The following is an 18,250-nucleotide window of genomic DNA, read 5'->3' as shown; positions in this document are numbered from 1 at the left end:
GCAGCACATTTCTTCAACTACTTTAGTTCACTAAGTCCAGCTTAAAAATTCTACAGAGTTCTATGTCTGAAAGAATTTATCTTGTTATATTACTACAACTTGTGAAATTCGGACTGTCCGACTTGACACTAACGGTGAAGTGACTCTTGAACCATAGTCGTGTGTTAGTGCATGCTTGTATTAGACCTTGAGTTCTTGTTACGGGAAAATATTCCGGGTGGGGGTCGGGAGTGGGGGGGGGGTCTGTGACACGCAGCAAACGTGGCCAACAGAGCAGAGATCAAGGCAAAAAGAGAAAATCCGTCAAGTAATCAAGCATTCGAGCTTTTATTCAATTGTGATGGAGTTGCAGTTATGGAGTTTCTTCTATATCACACTGCACAGCTACTACCTGCTGACCACCGCTGACCAAACAGGTAAACAAGCTTTTTTTAAATAAGAATAAACAAATGTTTTTGCACGATAAACGCTATATTAAAACGATTAGCACAGAGTATTCATTTCAGACTTGAACTGCACTGATAATACTTATTATTACGTATATTATATTATACTTATATTTATTATCTATTTGTGGTATTCTAATCTTCAACATTTAATGTGCTCAGGATCTCTCGTTGCTAACTACCACCTATTTTCTACTTTTCATCAAGTTTTCCGAAATGCTCCACAAGCCAAGGCCATATTTCTGCGACCTAAACGTGCCAATATGTTTTTAGTGGAGGAAATTCTAAAGGGCAATTTGGAAAGAGAGTGTCATGAGGAAAGATGCAGCAAAGAGGAGGCCAGAGAGGTCTTCGAGGACGATCAGAAAACAGTAAGCCAAGACACTAGAAACTCGCTTTCTCAGAAATTGACATAATTGGGTACGAGGTACGGAAACAATGATATTCCATGTTAAGTACATTATTACACATTTCACTAACAGCATGAGTCACTTGATCCTGCAACCTCTTAAAGAACTATAATTAGTAATTGAGTTTCTAAATGAATCTGAGAAGTATTTATTATGTACTAATATACATTTTTATATCATAGATATTTTTAAACATATCCCATTTTGTCCAATACTGTGTCTTTTGCCTTCCAAGGAAGAGTTCTGGACCAAATACTACGGTGAGCCTTTCTCCTTTCTCCTGACTTTAATGATTTATTAAAAGTTCTCCTCATCATAGTGACATTATTTGCTTTAACACAGATGGAGATCAGTGTAAACCTAATCCTTGTCAACATGGCGGCATCTGTAAAGACAAGATAGGAGGATATAGCTGCAAGTGCACCAACACGTACACGGGACAGGACTGTGAAACGGGTAACGTTTGTCACTGCTGGAGTGTGTAGAAGTATAATAATGATTTGACTACACCATGGTCCTCTTGTTTATACTAAAGTACAGTGTTCATGATTAGTGAATAATCACCTTTATGCAGATGTTTCCGAATGCCCTTCTGGAGGCCCTCAGGTTTGTGAACACTACTGCAGACCCTTACCTGAAGCATACCGATGCTTCTGCGCCAGAGGCTATAACCTTCACACCGATGGCAAGAGCTGTATTCCTCAGGGTTTGTGAAACAATCTCTTCTGAGTATCAGGGCACAACAATGAGGCTGACTTTTTAGTTTTTTTTCACAGATAGACAGAGATGTAGTCATTGTTTCCCAACTATATAATATTTACCATTCTCTTAGCTCAGGACCCATGTGGGCATCTCAGGGGCTTATCTGAAGACGCTAACAAGGGGAATATGGATCAGAATGACACCATCTGCCCACAAGGAAAATGTCCATGGCAGGTGAGCACTATGAGGTTTGTATATAATCCCTGTTGGTAAATTTGCCATCGTGAATCTCCTTGAAGGATTAAAGAAATGTCTTCAAGATTATACCACAAGTTGATTCACCCTGAGCACAGTAATTTCTGTATATACAAGAGAATGTAATGCTGATCATGAACCAGGTATAAATAGATACACCTTGCTGTTGGGTAGGTGACATTTGTGGATGTTGGTGGTGATGTAATCTGTCAGGGCGTGATCCTTGGAAAGAGGTCTATACTTACAACAGCTGCATGCATGACAACAGGCAAAGATCTTTCCTTAGTCATTGGTGAGCATCAGCCTTCAACTATGTAATGATGTGTTATATCTCCTGGATAACAGGCTACTAACATTCTAATTTGTTTTTTTTTCCCCTATAGGTCCCTCAAATAAAACAGTAAATCTGTCTCAATTGAGCAAAGAGACTCTTCATAGCAAGTATGTGAGAGGCAGACCTGATGATGACTTGGCATTCTTGGAGCTTAAGGAGCCAATCTCTCTGGGTTTGGGTGCCATCCAACTCTGCCTCCCGGAGAAGGACTTCAGTGAAAACATCTTGATGAAAAGTGGTAAAGAGGGCGTGATAGTGGGTGGAGCCAACAAACCTTCTTACCTCCCACTGGACGTCTGCCATTCCAAACTCAACCTGAGCTTCTCATTGACCAATAAGATGTTCTGTATGGAGGACCGAGAGGCTGAAGGTACTGTACAGAAACGATCACAACACAAGAAGAACGAGTGTGATCTTGCATCTGGATCTCCGGTGGCTACAGTGGAAGGAAATACAGCTTTCCTAACTGGATTGTTCCTGTCCCAAAGTGACTGCAGTCAGGGACTCGTCTTCACCAAAGTTTCCAGATATCTGCCGTGGATCCGCAGACTCCTAGTGAGCAGCGAGGCAGTCCAAACATGACACATTCAGGCAGAAGTTTAGTCTCCAGGATGCTATTTTTACAAGATTTCAGCAATGAACCTACTATTAGAATGAACCTGTGGTTTCATTCTGTGTTAAAATGCACATTTGAAAGACTTCCTCTGATCATGCAATGCCTTAAGTACACCATAATCATGTAAAATTGTACAAAAACAGTTTATTTTACACAGTGAATAAAAAAATAATCAAAAATAACAGAAAGCCTGCTGAGAAATCGCTGAATCTTACAGCAGCACAGAAGGCCGGATTTTTCACTTGAATATTTCGATGCAGTTTAATTAGGATCTTCTGTTCCATCACAAACAGGGATAAGTCCTATTCTATTTCAAAATAAACTGCTTAGCATTTAAAATCACGTTAAATGTGGTGAATTACTGTTCCAAATATTCACTTTACTTTGTCGCTGGCCAGGAATTACACTTTGGGGAGACCTGGAACTACTGTATAACTATTTGGTGTCAATGCAACAGGAGTCAGCGCAGATGAGGTTGTAGTTTTCAGGTCCTTTATGGGCAGCTGTAGTTTAAGATACAGAAGACAAGGGTGGGAAAGGGTTTTGCTTACTGACGACCAACTTCTGGTGCTGGTGTGAAATATAGCCCTTGATGTGACCCTGTGTGTGAGACACAATTACACAAGACACTGTTAGCTTTGTGGGTCAACATGAATCTGAAACTTCTTGATGATCATCTACAAATTTTCTTCATATACATAAGCAGCAAGTATTCTCTAACCACCAGAGGCAGCATATTAAACCTAGATGATGTCTGCCAGCCCTGGCATGAGGAACAGGGCTGCCATGAAAAGTGCTCAGTGATACCCAGTACACTCACAATACATCTCAGGATAGTACATAGTGTACAGCTAGCAGCAGTGTGGAGTTTTTGAAGTAGGACACCCTGAGATGGCCATCATCCTGATGATGGTGATAGATGTGTGCTTGTTAAAAGGATCTTAACCCCAGTTCAGGGATTGAGAAATATGGAACATCCTGTTCTCGCTCAGTAGACTGAGTCACAAAGAAGAGTGATATAATCTTCGGTGGAAAACCTGGATTCACTCCAGAATCATCTGGCCACTAAAGCCAAGCAAGTCCATCATCAAAGCAGGCACTTCCCCTCCCTCACTTTACTAGCTAAAGTGCTAGGATTGCTAGTAGAAAGGTAATTTCTTTAAGTAAACTTTTCAAGCATAGGCTTCACGATTCCAAAACTGACACTTGCTCGTCAATGGCTTTTGGCACATAGGGCAGGGCTGATTTGCACACATCAAGCACAGCAGATTGCTTATCTAAGCTGAGCCATGCTGCTTCCAAGTTGTTCAAGCATTTAAAGGGGAATGGAGCGCTGAGCCAGGACCTAAATCTGCCAACTGAGCCACTCAGTCAGTACAGGGTATCAAATCAGTGTCAAATACAGCTAGCATCAGATTGTAGATGCAGTGAAAGCAGTTAGCTGTTAGACACTGACAGTGTTGGTTATTTTAGCTGCCTACCAAAGTATACCAGAGTTTAAATTAAATTATAAATATGACATTACACTTAAACGTATATTTTATACATGCACATGGGCGATCCTGGGGTTTTATACACTGCCCCAACAGATAGAAAGGTTGAAAATAGAACCATTTGCCTAAACAAACGCAGCTAATAATTAGCTCTAGGATTATTTAAATGATTACAGTTCTCATAAATGACTCCCAAAACTCGTACATGACTATCTTACCATGTATATGAGATTGGCCAGGATGCACTGAACTTCATCAATGTCCACATCTTCCATCTGCATCATCTTCAGTGCAACCAGGAAAGCACCTAATGGAAGTTGGTGAGTCTTTAATAAATGATACCTAGAAAGAGGGAGAAATGTGGATTGACTTGCTGGCCAAACTCCAGTTAACTCCATATACCAGTTTATTACCTTCATAACCTACTCATGGGAATGAAATACCAATAGCCTAAAGAAAATAATCAGATTGCGTATGGAGCTGCATAGCCGCAGACCAGTCAGGGTGTCCATGCTGCACCACCGAAAGCACCAACAATGGGCACATGAGCATTAGAACTGGACCACAGAGCCAAGGAAGAAGGTGGCCAGGTCTGATGAATCACATTGGATGTTACTTTGACACGTACCACCTACCTTTGCATTGTTGCAGACCATATACACTCTTTCATTGAAATGGTATTCCCTGATGGCTCTGGCCTCTTTCAGCAGGATAATGCACCGTGCCACAAAGAAAAAATGATTCACAGCTTTTTCTTTCCATACTATTGTCTGCTTTCCAATTTAGCGGTAACGTGAATGAGTCGGTCAGCTTGCATGCGAGTATTACAACGTCATACCGGGTGGGGTCGTGAAATAGCAAGGTAAACTTTCAAAATAATAATGTTTGATGATCATGAATAATAAATCATATTCTGCTGATATCTTTCCCCAGATTGATCTTTTGTACTTCAGCATAAAATCCAATTATCATGTTGGCAGACCTTGTGATGACTTTGTGACCACACACACAGTTCTTGTGATTTAGCCTGAGGTCAATGGAATGCATGTAACTTAGACTATTCATGTATCCAGATGTTTCTAAATTTGCACTGTCCAATCACATGAGCCGAAATCCCTGCATTGTTATTCCTGAAATGGGATGTTAAGCTCTGCCAGCACTGTCCAGGCATAGTCTGTTTCTGCTGATGTCCTTGTATTGGAATAAACTCAGCCTACTATTTTTAAACCTTATGTTAAACTGACCCTTCACTTGTCCACCAGCATTACATTCCCTGTCCATAAGAGGCACGTCTGTCTACAAAAAAGCTTACAAAATGCTGAAAAATCATGAGAATGTGGATTACACGTACTCATTTCTGTTACCTAGCTAGCCAGATGTGCGAATGATCAAACAACAGATGCGTTATTCTAGTGGAGTTCAATGTTTTAACCTTTATGATCATACAAATTGGGGTATATTCATTACAGAGAACCAAGAAACTGCTCCAAGTAACTTTTGCGCACAGGTTTTAGATTGAACATCTGGCAAAACTGTCTATGAGGCTCATTATTTAAAGTCAGACAGAGCCTTGGGTCCTGAGTCATGTCTGGTCAGTAAAATCTGTCACTTTATATTAAATTGAGTCTGACTCTTTTTTTTGCCACGTTGCGAGTCAGGATCTCACTACCACCCCCACACCAATCCATAATCTTTGACACATTTTGTCGACTCTCCTCTAACCATATCTTTTTCATTACATCATGCATGGCTTTCTGGCTATTTCTATCCTGTGCTGGTGTAATAAATATAACATGCACAACATTTACACCGGCCATATGGGTGTTGTGTCTTCTAAACTTCCTGCTTTCACTAGTGCTGTATACAGGTATAGAAGGGAAATGATTTATAATCACACTCTCTAGTGCCACCTGGATCCCTTTTGAGTCTGGTTCCTCTCGAGGTTCCTTCCTCAACATCATCTCAGGGAGTTTTTCCTCACAACCATCACCTCTGGCTTGCTCATTAGGGATAAATTTTATTGTTTTATTCTGAATGCTTTCTGACAATATTGTTAAAGCACTACACAAATAAAACTGCAAGGTGTTTCTATTATTAAAACCTAGCTTAGAGCCTTGTGAAGCTTAGTTTGATGAAGCACTAAGCTCTAATGCTCTAAGAGGGACATTAGATATAAGAGTGTTTGGTATTTTATTTTCCTTATCTTAATTAGGTCTATGAATATAAAAGCAGTCAAAGTTAATTGAGTGATATTATTAATACCCACTGTTATCAGACCCAATTCTAGCAAAGATTTTCACACTTTGGAGTAAACTCACACTTTCTTGAAAAGGTTCCTGTAGGTGATGATTTTCAGCTTCTCCAGGATGAGGAAGATCCCGCAGCGGATGAAGAAGGTCTCATGTTTGGCAAGAGCCTCGTTCAACAACAAAAGGTTACCCTCACTAAAAGAGGATGAAAACAAAGCCAGAGATCATCACCACCTATAATAGCACTGTTTCATTTGTGAGCTAAAATCTATTTTAAACAGCATAGAGGGGGAAAACAGACCTCACTGCCTTAGTCACATCTGCAAACTGCAGGAGATCGTACTTCTTAAGCAGCTGGTTTGTTGGCATGTGGCCCTGTGAATACAGAATGGCAACAGATCATAAGTTTGGTATCAGCAGCAATGGAAGATTTCGAGACTTGTGCGTTTTACGTTACGTTACGGTTACGTGTAGCACAAGGAGAACAATTATTGTGTCTTAGCACCTCAACAGCAGTACACTGAGAGATTTTATAAACACCGTTCAGCCATAACATTAAAACCACTGACAGGTGAAGTGAAAACAGCAGGTCTTGTGTGGTGTTCCCAGTATGCAGTGTTTAGTACATGCCAAACAAGGTCCATGGAAGGACAACCAGTGAACCTGCGAATGGCTCATGGATGTCCAAGGCTCACTGATGTCCTTGGGGAGCAAAAGCCCCGATCTGATCCAACAGAAGAGTTACTGTGGCACAAATTGCTGAAAATGTTAATGCTGTTTATGATAGAAAGGTGTCAGAATATACAGTGTATAATAGCTTGCTGTGTATGGGGCTGCACAGCTGCAGACTGGTCAGACGCTTGTCCACTGCCATAACCATCTACAGAGTACACATGAGCAATTGACCAATCGAATGGAGCAATCGAATCACAATTGTTTTGCATTGTGTGGACAGCCAGGTGTGTGTGTATCACAGCCCTCGGGAAAAGATGACACCAGGATACACTGTAGGAAGACGAAAAGCCGGCTGAGGCAGTGTGATGCTCTGGGTGATGTTTCGTTGGGAAACTTCGGGTCCGATGTTCACGTGGCTGTTACTTTGACACGTATCACCGACCTTAACATTGTTACAGACCAAGAACACACCTTCATAACAGTATTCCCTACTCACAGTGACCTCCTTTCAGCAGGATAACATGCCCTGAAACACTGCAAAAATGGGTTGAGGAACATGACCTTGAGTTCAAAGTGGTGAATTGGTCTCCAAATATCCCAGATCTCAATCTGATTAAGCATCTGTGGGAGGCGCTGGACAAATAAGCCTGAAGGCCTTAAGGATCTACTGCTAATGTCTTGTTGCCAGATACAACAGAACACCTTCAGAAGTCTTGTGGAGTCCATGCATCGATGGGTCAGGGCTGTTTTAGAGGGACAAGAGGACCTAGACAGGTGTTTTATACGTTATGGCTGATTGGTATACATATATAGACACACTACAGATTTTATTCTACGCTACACACTCCCACACCATTACTCGAAAAAAGAAAAATATGCTGCGTTGTCTGTCTTTGTATTTGGGGACATCATACTTGCCTATTATATGTTCAATAGTGGCTTAGATTTTCCAGTTGGACTTTCAGATCCTTTGTGAAGGAAAATAATTTTTCAAAAATAACACATCAAACCCACATTTACACTTTAACCAGTGTGTGAACCAAAACCAAGTTATTTGTGGCATAAAGTCTAGTCATCTTATTTTCACCATGCTAAGTAGCACCTGCAGACCAAGACAGACCAGAAACACCCACTTATTTCCAACAATCTGAGTGACGTGAAGGAGAAAAATCACTGCTGTTCCTAGCGAGAACCGAAACCAAACAGAAAAGGACACTGTGTGAAAAGTTCACAAATATCTACACTGATTTCAGTAAATAAGAATGAATATTGAGCAATGAAGCAAGCTTACACTGACCAGACATAACATTATGACCACCTGCCTAATATTGTGCTGGTCCCCCTTTTTTGCTGCCTGACCCGTCCTGCACTGTGTATTCTGACACCTTTCTATCAAAACCAACATTAACTTCTTTAGCAATTTGAGCAACAGTAGCTCGTCTGTTGGATCGGATCACACGGGCCAGCCTTCACTCCCCACGTCCATCAATGAGTCTTGACCGCCTATGACCCTGTCACCGGTTCACCACTTTTGATAGATACTGACCACTGCAGACCGGGAACACCCCACAAGAGCTGCAGTTTTGGAGATGCTCTGATCCAGTGGTCTAGCCATCACAATTTGGCCCTTTTGGTCAAACTCGCTCAAATCCTTACACTTGTCCATTTTTCCTGCTTCTAACATCAACTTTGAGGACAAAATGTTCACTTGCTGTCTAATATATCCCACCCACTAACAGGAGCCATGATGAGGAGATAATCAGTCTTATTCATGTCACGATTGGGGTATGTAAGAAATGTAATATAACACAAGCGGATATTTTTCCTGCAAACGAATCCTAAAACGTTCCTCAGAGCCGGACCACACTTACCAGCAACATCTTCACGGGCAGCAGGTAGATGAGAATGAGGCGCTTGTTCCTCTGGCAGGAGCGATGGCTGTGCTGGAAGGAGAAGGACAGGTACTCTTCCGCTGTCAAGACACAAATATGGATCAAAATTCAGCATCTACTGTGTATGTAAAAGACATGATGGACTGTCGTTCTTTGTTTAAAACAAACTGATATCTGAGAGCCGACCCAGTTTAAAGTCGCTGTCGAACATGGCTTTGCGGCCCACGTAGTACTTGTAGGTCACTCGTTGCGCCATGCTGTAGTCGTCCTTCAGGTTGGAGCTGTCGATGGCTCGGATAAGAGGCTTACACAGATGCAACTTATTGATCTGAGGACACACAACAGCAACACATGAACACAAACCATCAGGAAAAAATTTCAATTACGTTTCTGGTAACGAAGCACCAACAAAACAGTGGTGTGAAAAACCCACTGAAGATCCTCCAGCCACCATCTGCCCTCAACCTGATTATACATTTCCACCTGCAGGTTGTGATGACTGTGCGATCAAAAGAAAAACTGAGATGATTCAGACACAGAGGGGGATGATTCAGACTTTTACTATTCTAGGAAAAAAGACTTTCATTTAACACTGAATAAAGATGTGTGTGTGTGTGTGTGAACTCCTCCAGTGTCTACTAATATTAATTTTAAGTAAAACAGAAACAAAACTTTTTCCTTAGCTAAGCCTACCCTTTACTGCTCTTATAAATCCACACTACAGAACACTTTATATGTACACGTCTCTAATGGCTTTACGTGCAATTTATACATCTCAATATACATTTCAATCACCCAGGCAGGGTACTCCTTTATTTATTCTTCATTCTTTCATTTCTAAATCCTAAATTTTAATTCCTCTTATAAGGCTTATGTTTGAATGTGCTTGCTGTTTGCTGGGAGATGCCATCTCTCTCATATACAACGACACTAAAGTCTCTATATTTGACTCACTATAACATTTTAGAGGAAGAAAATATACCTCATCGCAGTTAGCTTCAAACAAAACACAGTTGAGATTTTATCCCGATTTTCTACCTGAAACAGAGGCATTGCACCACATTTTGGGCCCTCACTACAACAATCCATCCCCTATCCCTGCTCTGTACACGTCCCACTGAGCGTGTGTCTTGATGATGAACATTTTAAATGACATATTAATATATTTACGTCCACTGTGAAAGCAGTATTGAGCGGAAAGTGGAAGCTCCGTGTTTAAGAGGTTGGACTACTGATGCTGAAAATCCCACCACTGCCAAGCTGCCTCTGCTGAGGCCTTGAGTAAGTTCCTTAAACCTCAAGTCTATTTTTGTATTATAGAGATAAACGTACGTCTCGCTAGAGAAGGGCATCTGCCAAATACCATATATGTAAACGTAATTCTTACAAACTTAAACACCATGGTTTTTCCCCCACATACACACACAAGATCTCTGATTGGCTACAATACTCGCTGTGACTCAATGAAGTCTTGCATAGTCAATAGCATTATATTACAACTGTCATTAGGTGCGTTTACATGGACACTTTTTAATCAGATCGGACTGAATTCAATCAGATTGACGAATCCGATCGCAGCTTTTACATGAACGCGGTATAAAGTAATCAGATTGTTATACTTTTTTAATCTGATTGTGCTTCTAGTCCTGTTACGATCGGATTACAAGTGTCCATGTAAACGCACCTTTTTTTTTTTTTTTTTTGGATTATCAATAACCCCTTTAATCTATAAAAATAAGTAATAACGCCCACAGCTAGTGCTGGACACTGATAATATCATAGTGCTTGAATCTGGATGTGCCTCAATCAGTTCACTAGGTGATAAATCAGTATATTGTGTCCAGGAGTTCAGGACCCTGGCTCACTACATCGTGGTACACTGATGATTTTATTTCCGGTGATATGACTACACACTCGTGTTGTAAAACCTCACCGCTGGCGTTTAGCAATTTTATTAATGTTCTATGTATGTATGTATGTATGTATGTATGTATGTATATATATATATATATAACCCTTAACCCTCATTGGCTTAGTTATATATACATAACTAAGCCAATGAGGGTTAAGGGCCTTGCTCAGGGGCCCAGTGGCAATGGCAGCTTGGTGGACCTCGGATTCAAACTCTCAACCTTCTGAACAGTAGTCTAACACTTTAACCACTAAGCTACCACATCCACTACTAACAAGCGTTCCAGTTCACAGGAGGGATTTTGCAAGTGAATGTGTGAGGGAGAGAGAGAGAGAGAGAGAGACCTTAAAATGGCTGACTCTGATCAGTGCCCTGATTACTGAACTAGGCAGCTAACTGTGGCACTCCCAACGTCCCAGTGTTTTTACCTTAAAATAAATCTTGAACAGCTGATTGACGAGAAACAGCATCCCCCACTTCTTGGAGTCTTCAATACCTGCACGACTGATAGGACAGAAAAACATGATGTCACTCCACACAGTACTGGATCATGCAAACACACCAGTATGCATGTATGAGTACAGTGTGTATGTGTATGCGTGTGTGTATACTAACTTGTCGCTGGCACACACTCGGAAGCAACTCATGAGCTGCTCTGCTGCCTTCTCCAGCATGTCTCCGACCTTTCCCTTGCCCTTCTTCTGTAGCTGCTGCTCTGCCTTCAAACACAAGCAAGAAACACCTCTTAGCCACATCACTTAAACCACAGCGACCTGTGAACCTCAAAAGCCTGACGTATTTGATATGAAGACCAACATTTCTTGATTTGATCACTGGATGATTTTATCAGTCCCTCCAGTATTGTTTTTTCTTTCTTTCATGAAACCCCAATCCTCTGCTCAGTGATAACTTCAGGTTCAGGTGTTCGACTACTGATTGGAAGGTTGTGCAAGCTGCCACTGCTAGGGCCTCAGTTGTATAAACAAGATAAATGTAAGTCACTCTGGATAAGGGTGTCTGTAAAATGGCATACATGTAACCCGGCTCCTTAAACACTGGGCCACCCCTTCCCTGAAAGTCACTGTCTACAAATTAAAGAAAGTACTGTAATGTTGGTGGAGCGGTGAACTGTGTGGACCAGTAAATGAACACTGTGCCCCAAATGAGCTCTATTCAATTTAAAGTCTTATGTAATAGACATTTTCACTACATTTACTGCATACATGGATGATGAGTGCAGAGTTTGGGACAGGACCGGATTCAGCGCTCATCTCTTCTAGCCTAGAACCACCGTAACCATAGTAACAATCTCTGAGAAATAACCCTCTCTCAGATCTTGTGGATTAATTCGCTTACATTGTTGGCAAATATTCGGAGATCAAGTGTAACAGCAAACATCATAGACAAAGCCCTGAAAGACAAACCAGAGTTATAATCAAAACCACTCATCCAGACACTGATCGAGATCTAGATAATGCTGTTTGAGGGTGTTTTGCACGCATGAACAGACGGCAGTGAAATCTTACCAGTTTTCTTCTTTGTGAGCTTGAAAAGCTTTCAGAAATGATGTACGATAAGGTTAAGGTTAAGAGCCGGGCTTGTGATTAGAGAAGCATCGATATGACCTGTGAACATTTCACACATCCTCTTACATATGCTACACACGAGAGCTTATTTATACTTCCAAGAAAGGATATTGCACCACCACTGTCTGGCATTTGTACGCCTCCACAAAGTCATGGTTTGCCACAGCATATGTACATCTGAGAGAGAGAGAGAGAGAGAGAGAAGAAGAGAGAGAGAGAGAGAGAGAGAGAGAGGGGACACATAAATTATTGGGGCTTTTCACACTGTGCTGAAACCCAGGCAATCACACTCTAAACCCCGCATTTAACCCTGACTAGAAGAACATTTGTCAGCACTGCTTTTTACCCAGGTTTATGAAACCTGGGGTTTATACGGCTTGTGCAGCATTAACCCCACACTGTGGCACCAAAAGTGTACAGTGCGAAATGTGATGTTAAATTGTTATGACTAGATGCTAAGCAGCAGAAAACCCATCAGAAACTGAACAACATGTACCTCATATCCATATCACATGCTTTGTACAGACACAGAAACCCTAAAAATGTTTTTTAAAAAATGAAAAACATTTATATATTTACAGATAGATAGATCAGGCATAACATTATGACCACCTGCCTAATATTGTGTTGGTCCCCCTTTTGCTGCCAAAACAGCCCTGACCCGTCATGCACGGTGTATTCGGACACCTTTCTATCAGAACCAGCATTAACTTCTTTAGCAATTTGAGCAACAGTAGCTCGTCTGTTGGATCGGATCACACGGGCCAGCCTTCTCTCCCCACGTCCATCAATGAGTCTTGACTGCCCATGACCCTGTCGCCGGTTCACCACTGTTCCTTCCTTGGACCACTTTTGATAGATACTGACCACTGCAGACTGGGAACACCCCACAAGAGCTGCAGTTTTGGAGATGCTAGCCATCACAATTTGGCCCTTCGTCAAACTCACTCAAATCCTTACACTTGTCCATTTTTCCTGCTTCTAACATCAACTTTGAGGACAAAATGTTCACTTGCTGCCTAATATATCCCACCCACTAACAGGAGCCATGATGAGGAGATAAATCATTGTTATTCACTTCACCTGTCACTTCAACTGCTTATAATGTTATGCCTGATCTTTGTGCATATAATTAAATAAGGTCAAATGGTGACAGAAGTGGTGTTAATTGGAGCAAAGAGGAAATTTGTAATTTATTTTTACAGTTATAAAAGTCTGATCAGAACAAAAGGGGTGGCATAAGCGTACTTAATAAATAGACTGAAAATTTAATAAATGGCTGGTGTGTATGTATATATATATATATATATATATATATATACACACACAAAGATAGACAGATGAAAAAGCCTGAGCATACCTCAAATGTGCAGCAACCATCTCATCATAAGGAGGTTCCAGCACCTGCTGACATTTATCCTCTGGACTGGACAGCTGTCGACACAAAACAAGACTGGATGTAGATTGGACCATTTTTAAAGTAACAGTTGTTTCTTGATAAAGATTATATCCTTAAAACTTAAACAAATCATATCAGTAATCAAATAATGATCAAATCCATGTGTTTTGAATCACTGTTAATCCCTGAAGAACAGACTCACGCTTACTTTTAACTAGAATCCTTTGGCACAGAAATCTAAGGTTGGGCTTTCTCCTTCTGTTGTTATTTCATCATTTCTCTGAAATAAATCTTTTTGTACAATGTTCTGCTGCATTCCTCAGGCAGAGGCCTTTGACATCTGTTCATACCCAAGCGCTGGTCAGAAGCTGGTTCATTTTTTTTTTGTTATCTCTAGTAGCTGTTTGAACCGCAAGGCAAATCACAGGTTTATATAAACAGTCTTCTCCGAAAGTACTGGAACAGTTCTGTTGTTTTTGCTTTACAGTGAAGAAATCTGAGTTTTGAGATTTAAAAAAAAAAAAAAAGAAAAGAAAAAAAGATGAATATGAGACAAGAGATCAGAATTACAGCTTTTACTCCCTGATATTTACGTCTAGACGTGTTAAAAAAAAAAAAAAAAAAAACTTAGAACATGACACCTTTTGTTTGAACTCACAGATTCGAGTGATCAAAAATATTGGAATATATAACTGCCATAGGTTTATTTTTCCTGTTAGACTGATTATTTAAACAGTTAACAGATCTGAATGTCTAGTCCTGGTGAGAGCTCTGGGGAAGACTACAACTGTTGTTCAAAAGAACAAACCTAGATGAAGACCAGAGAGCTGTCTATGAAAGAAAATCAAGTCATATTGAAGCTGATAAAAGACACTCTACAACACTGGCTACAGCCAATACAATAACCTGTAAAGTCCTGAATAAGGAAGAAACCACTGAATTACTAAACAAGCAGACATCGTACAGCTCGGCCAAGGAAAACAACAGCAGTTGTACAAAACATCATGAGATCTCCTGTGAAGAAAAACCCCAAAACAACAATGGGTAACATCACTGACAACCTCCACAGGGCAGGGTAAAGGTACCACAATCCACCTTCTGAGAAAGACTTTGAGAGCAGAAATATAGAGACCAAGATATAAACCACTCATCAGCAGAAAGAATCTGAAGAACAGATTGGAAATCACGGAGAAATACAGTGTGTGTGTATTTCCTATAGTTACAATCTACATAGGTGATACTCCACATAAACTGATTTAAAAGACTTTTTATAGATAAACTAAAGTTTTATATGCGATGTTTACTTGGCGTTTATAGAAGAAATCTCCAGCATCAGTGCTTGTACCCCTCAGAGATATAACCTTGTTTTCCAACACAGGTATAACATAAGAAGCTAAGAGGGCCTGTTAATGTGACTATTTATTGCAGCTATAAGAGAAAGTGGTTTTGTCTCTCGGATGTTCCACGTCATTAAACCTATTTATGACCTGCTACAATGTGTGACACGTCGTTCATTAATAATTTAAATGTTAGAATTGTGAATTTTGTAATCACTTTGTTACAAGCAGAATAACCCACTCCAGACTGCACTGTTATATGAAAACTAAACACAGCTGAATTATCTTCCTTTAACAGCCTGGTCTGGAGTGTGTTATTCCTTACTTAAACACTTTGGTTTGTGTTTCTGTAATACACACACACACATACACAGTCTTTGTTTATTTCCCTTTCAAATGCCCCACTGTGGTTCATTCGTTATTTTTCATTCTCTCAGAAGTGGAACTACTTTGTATATCTGAATTAATAAACCATTAAGTGCTTCAGATCCTATCTAAAAGTTTGAACAGCTTAGGTCAAACTTTCTCTCAAGTCTGTTTCATCCTAAAACCTACAGAGTTATAAATTACTGTACACAACTTGTCACATACACTATATTTCCAAAAGTTTTAGTACACCCCTCCAAGTCATTGAATTCAGGGGCTTGGGCTTGGCTTTTTAGTTCCAGTGAAAAGGAACTCTTAATGCTTCAGCATACCAAGACATTTTGGACAATTTCATGCTCCCAACTTTGGGGATGACCCCTTCCTGTTCCAACATGACTGCGCACCAGTGCACAAAGCAAGGTCCATAAAGACATGGATGAGTGAGTTTGGTGTGGAGGAACTTGACTGGCCTGCACAGAGTCCTGACCTCAACCTGATAGAACACCTTTTGGATGAATTAAAGTGGAGACTGCAAGTCAGGCCAAAAATGGGACGTCTGCCTTTACATGCACATGAACGTAATATGGAGTTGGCTCGCCCTTTGCAGCTGTAACAGCATCAACTCTTCTGGGAAGGATTTTCACAAGGTTTAGGAGTGTGTTTATGGGAATTTTTGACCATTCCTCTAGAAGCACATTTGTGAGGTCAGGTACTGATGTAGGACAAGAAGATACGGCTCGCAGTCTCTGATCTAATTCATCCCAAAGGTGTTCTATCAGGTTGAGGTCAGGACTCTGTGAAGTTCCTCCACACCAAACTCGCTCATCCATGTCTTTATGGACCTTACTTGGTGCACTGGTGTGTAGTCATGTTGGAACAGGAAGGGGTCATCCCCAAACTGTTCACACAAAGTTGGGAGCATGAAATTGTCTTGGTATGCTGAAGCATTAAGAGTTCCTTTCAGTGGAACTAAGAGGCTGAGCCCAACCCCTGAATTCAATGATTTGGAGGGGTGTCCCAAAACTTTTGGCAATATAGTGTGTATTGAGAAAATCCGAACTACTCTTGAACTTCTATTACAAGTGGTTTTCAGGGCGATTCCTTTCAACAATTCAGAATAATGACATTTTAACGACAGTTATCATCACACACAGGTACACCAGTTAGTGAACACACTCAAAATAAATAAATAAACCAGAAGAGCAGATTTCGAACCTGCAGGCGAGGATTGGCTACATGTGGGTGTTTGAAAGAGAGGAGCTCTGCACAGAAACCTCCTTCCTTGTTCTCAATGGCCTCCAGGACCTAAACAATGTTACAGAACATACAGTCTTTCAGTTGTGAATGATTTATTTCAGTAATGTTGTTCACAACAAAGCGAGAAGCCAAACAAACCTGCTGGAGATACTGATTGATGGTGATGTGAGCCATTCTGGTGCTGGGATTGAATCTGAAATAAAATTAAATATTTAATCTTAGAGGAAAGGAAGTGCACTGCAATTTTCTTTCTATCCCTATCAAATGATTAAAGAGTAACAGTAAAAGAGCTAGTGAACTTTAATAACCCCATGAACCGGAGCTCAGTGTAAACAAACAGCACTGATCCGGCTAATGGGCTCAGCTAGCTAGCTAGCACACTTAGCCTACACGCTAACTAGGCTAGCACTAATTCTGCGTGTCGTCGTCAGACAAACTCTCTCTAATAAAACAGGACTAGGTGTGTATATGTGTGTGTGTGTATTATTAATAATAGATACCCAGATACTGTAGAAGAATCACATGTACACTGTCACATCTGCCTCTGAGCTGCGAGCTGCGCACGAGCGTTCAAAAACACCGGAAACTGTCAGAAGCACTTCCTGTTTGCACCGGCTGGAAACTCCACTAACGCAGATTTGCGTTAGTTTTTTCACGATCAAGTACATGTACTGTACACATAAACAAACAAACAAACAAACAAACAAACAGAAATAAAAGAATACAATAACGTATTTGAATAAATATACTAGTAAATAAACTAATTAATCAAATTAATTATGGCTAATTCTTATATCACTATATTATTAAGTAGATAGATAGATAGATAGATAGATAGATAGATAGATAGATAGATAGATAGATAGATAGATAGATAGATGGGCGGACAGACAGACAGATAGATAGATAGATAGATAGATAGATAGATAGATAGATAGATAGATAGATAGAGTATAGGTACATAGCAACAAAATGGCGTTTAGCATCTACCAGAAGTGCAAATAGTAGAAATTGTGCAAATGAACAAGTGCATATGAATATGTAAATATGTGCATTAATAAGGCTATGGCAGAATCTGCATAGAGAAGTATGTGCAAGTTGTATTTACAGCAGATAAAGTGTTAAGTGTAATTATAAATTGCGCAAAAATGGGTTCATTATGTACATTGTAGGTACAACAGTATCAGAGATAATATACAGTGTTTATACAGACAGAGAGAGAGATAAATAGATAAACTAGGTGTAATCTAGGAATTAACAATATGTATATTATAATTAGTTTATTCAGAGAAAATAATCATTATTATTATTAATAAATGTA

The 18,250-nt window shown here is 40.2% G+C and overlaps 2 protein-coding genes across 3 annotated transcripts; one reads left to right on the top strand and one right to left on the bottom strand.

Annotated features, from left to right (window-relative positions):
- Nucleotides 1–132: 132 nt before the first annotated feature.
- prozb (protein Z, vitamin K-dependent plasma glycoprotein b) lies at nt 133–3,105 on the top strand. Its single transcript, XM_058380092.1, has 8 exons — nt 133–416; nt 654–817; nt 1,092–1,116; nt 1,199–1,312; nt 1,431–1,562; nt 1,689–1,792; nt 1,988–2,105; nt 2,197–3,105. Exons 1-8 carry the CDS (start codon nt 341–343, stop codon nt 2,727–2,729), a joined length of 1,266 nt encoding a protein of 421 aa, XP_058236075.1. The 5' UTR covers nt 133–340; the 3' UTR covers nt 2,730–3,105.
- pcid2 (PCI domain containing 2) lies at nt 2,888–17,546 on the bottom strand. Of its 2 annotated transcripts, XM_058380094.1 has the most exons (15): nt 17,430–17,546; nt 17,068–17,122; nt 16,888–16,977; nt 13,931–14,004; nt 12,682–12,747; nt 12,511–12,552; nt 12,341–12,395; nt 11,600–11,703; nt 11,413–11,488; nt 9,259–9,400; nt 9,052–9,152; nt 6,807–6,880; nt 6,575–6,700; nt 4,475–4,598; nt 2,888–3,363 (listed from the first exon to the last, which is right to left on the bottom strand). In XM_058380094.1, the coding sequence occupies exons 2-15, from the start codon at nt 17,101–17,103 to the stop codon at nt 3,274–3,276; spliced, it is 1,200 nt and encodes a 399-aa protein (XP_058236077.1). In that variant the 5' UTR covers nt 17,104–17,122; nt 17,430–17,546; the 3' UTR covers nt 2,888–3,273. The 2 variants fall into 2 exon arrangements, with proteins under 2 accessions (XP_058236077.1, XP_058236078.1); XM_058380095.1 differs by lacking the exons at nt 17,068–17,122; nt 17,430–17,546 and adding an exon at nt 14,178–14,465.
- Nucleotides 17,547–18,250: the final 704 nt, after the last annotated feature.

This window comes from Hemibagrus wyckioides, linkage group LG26 (assembly GCF_019097595.1).
Source record: "Hemibagrus wyckioides isolate EC202008001 linkage group LG26, SWU_Hwy_1.0, whole genome shotgun sequence".
Taxonomy (NCBI): Eukaryota; Metazoa; Chordata; class Actinopteri; order Siluriformes; family Bagridae; genus Hemibagrus; species Hemibagrus wyckioides.
Note: the sequence above shows the minus strand (reverse complement) of the source record. Positions and strands in the feature narration are given on the sequence as shown.

Coding starts and splice junctions, on each gene's coding strand:
- prozb (XM_058380092.1), top strand. CDS start 341: ATGGAGTTGCAGTTATGGAGTTTCTTCTATATCACACTGCACAGCTAC. Junction 818..1,091: donor TCGAGGACGATCAGAAAACA/GTAAGCCAAGAC, acceptor TTGCCTTCCAAG/GAAGAGTTCTGGACCAAATA. Junction 1,117..1,198: donor GTTCTGGACCAAATACTACG/GTGAGCCTTTCT, acceptor GCTTTAACACAG/ATGGAGATCAGTGTAAACCT.
- pcid2 (XM_058380094.1), bottom strand. CDS start 17,103: ATGGCTCACATCACCATCAATCAGTATCTCCAGCAG. Junction 16,978..17,067: donor TCAATCAGTATCTCCAGCAG/GTTTGTTTGGCT, acceptor AACATTGTTTAG/GTCCTGGAGGCCATTGAGAA. Junction 11,704..12,340: donor TCCGAATATTTGCCAACAAT/GTAAGCGAATTA, acceptor TTGTGTTTGAAG/GCAGAGCAGCAGCTACAGAA.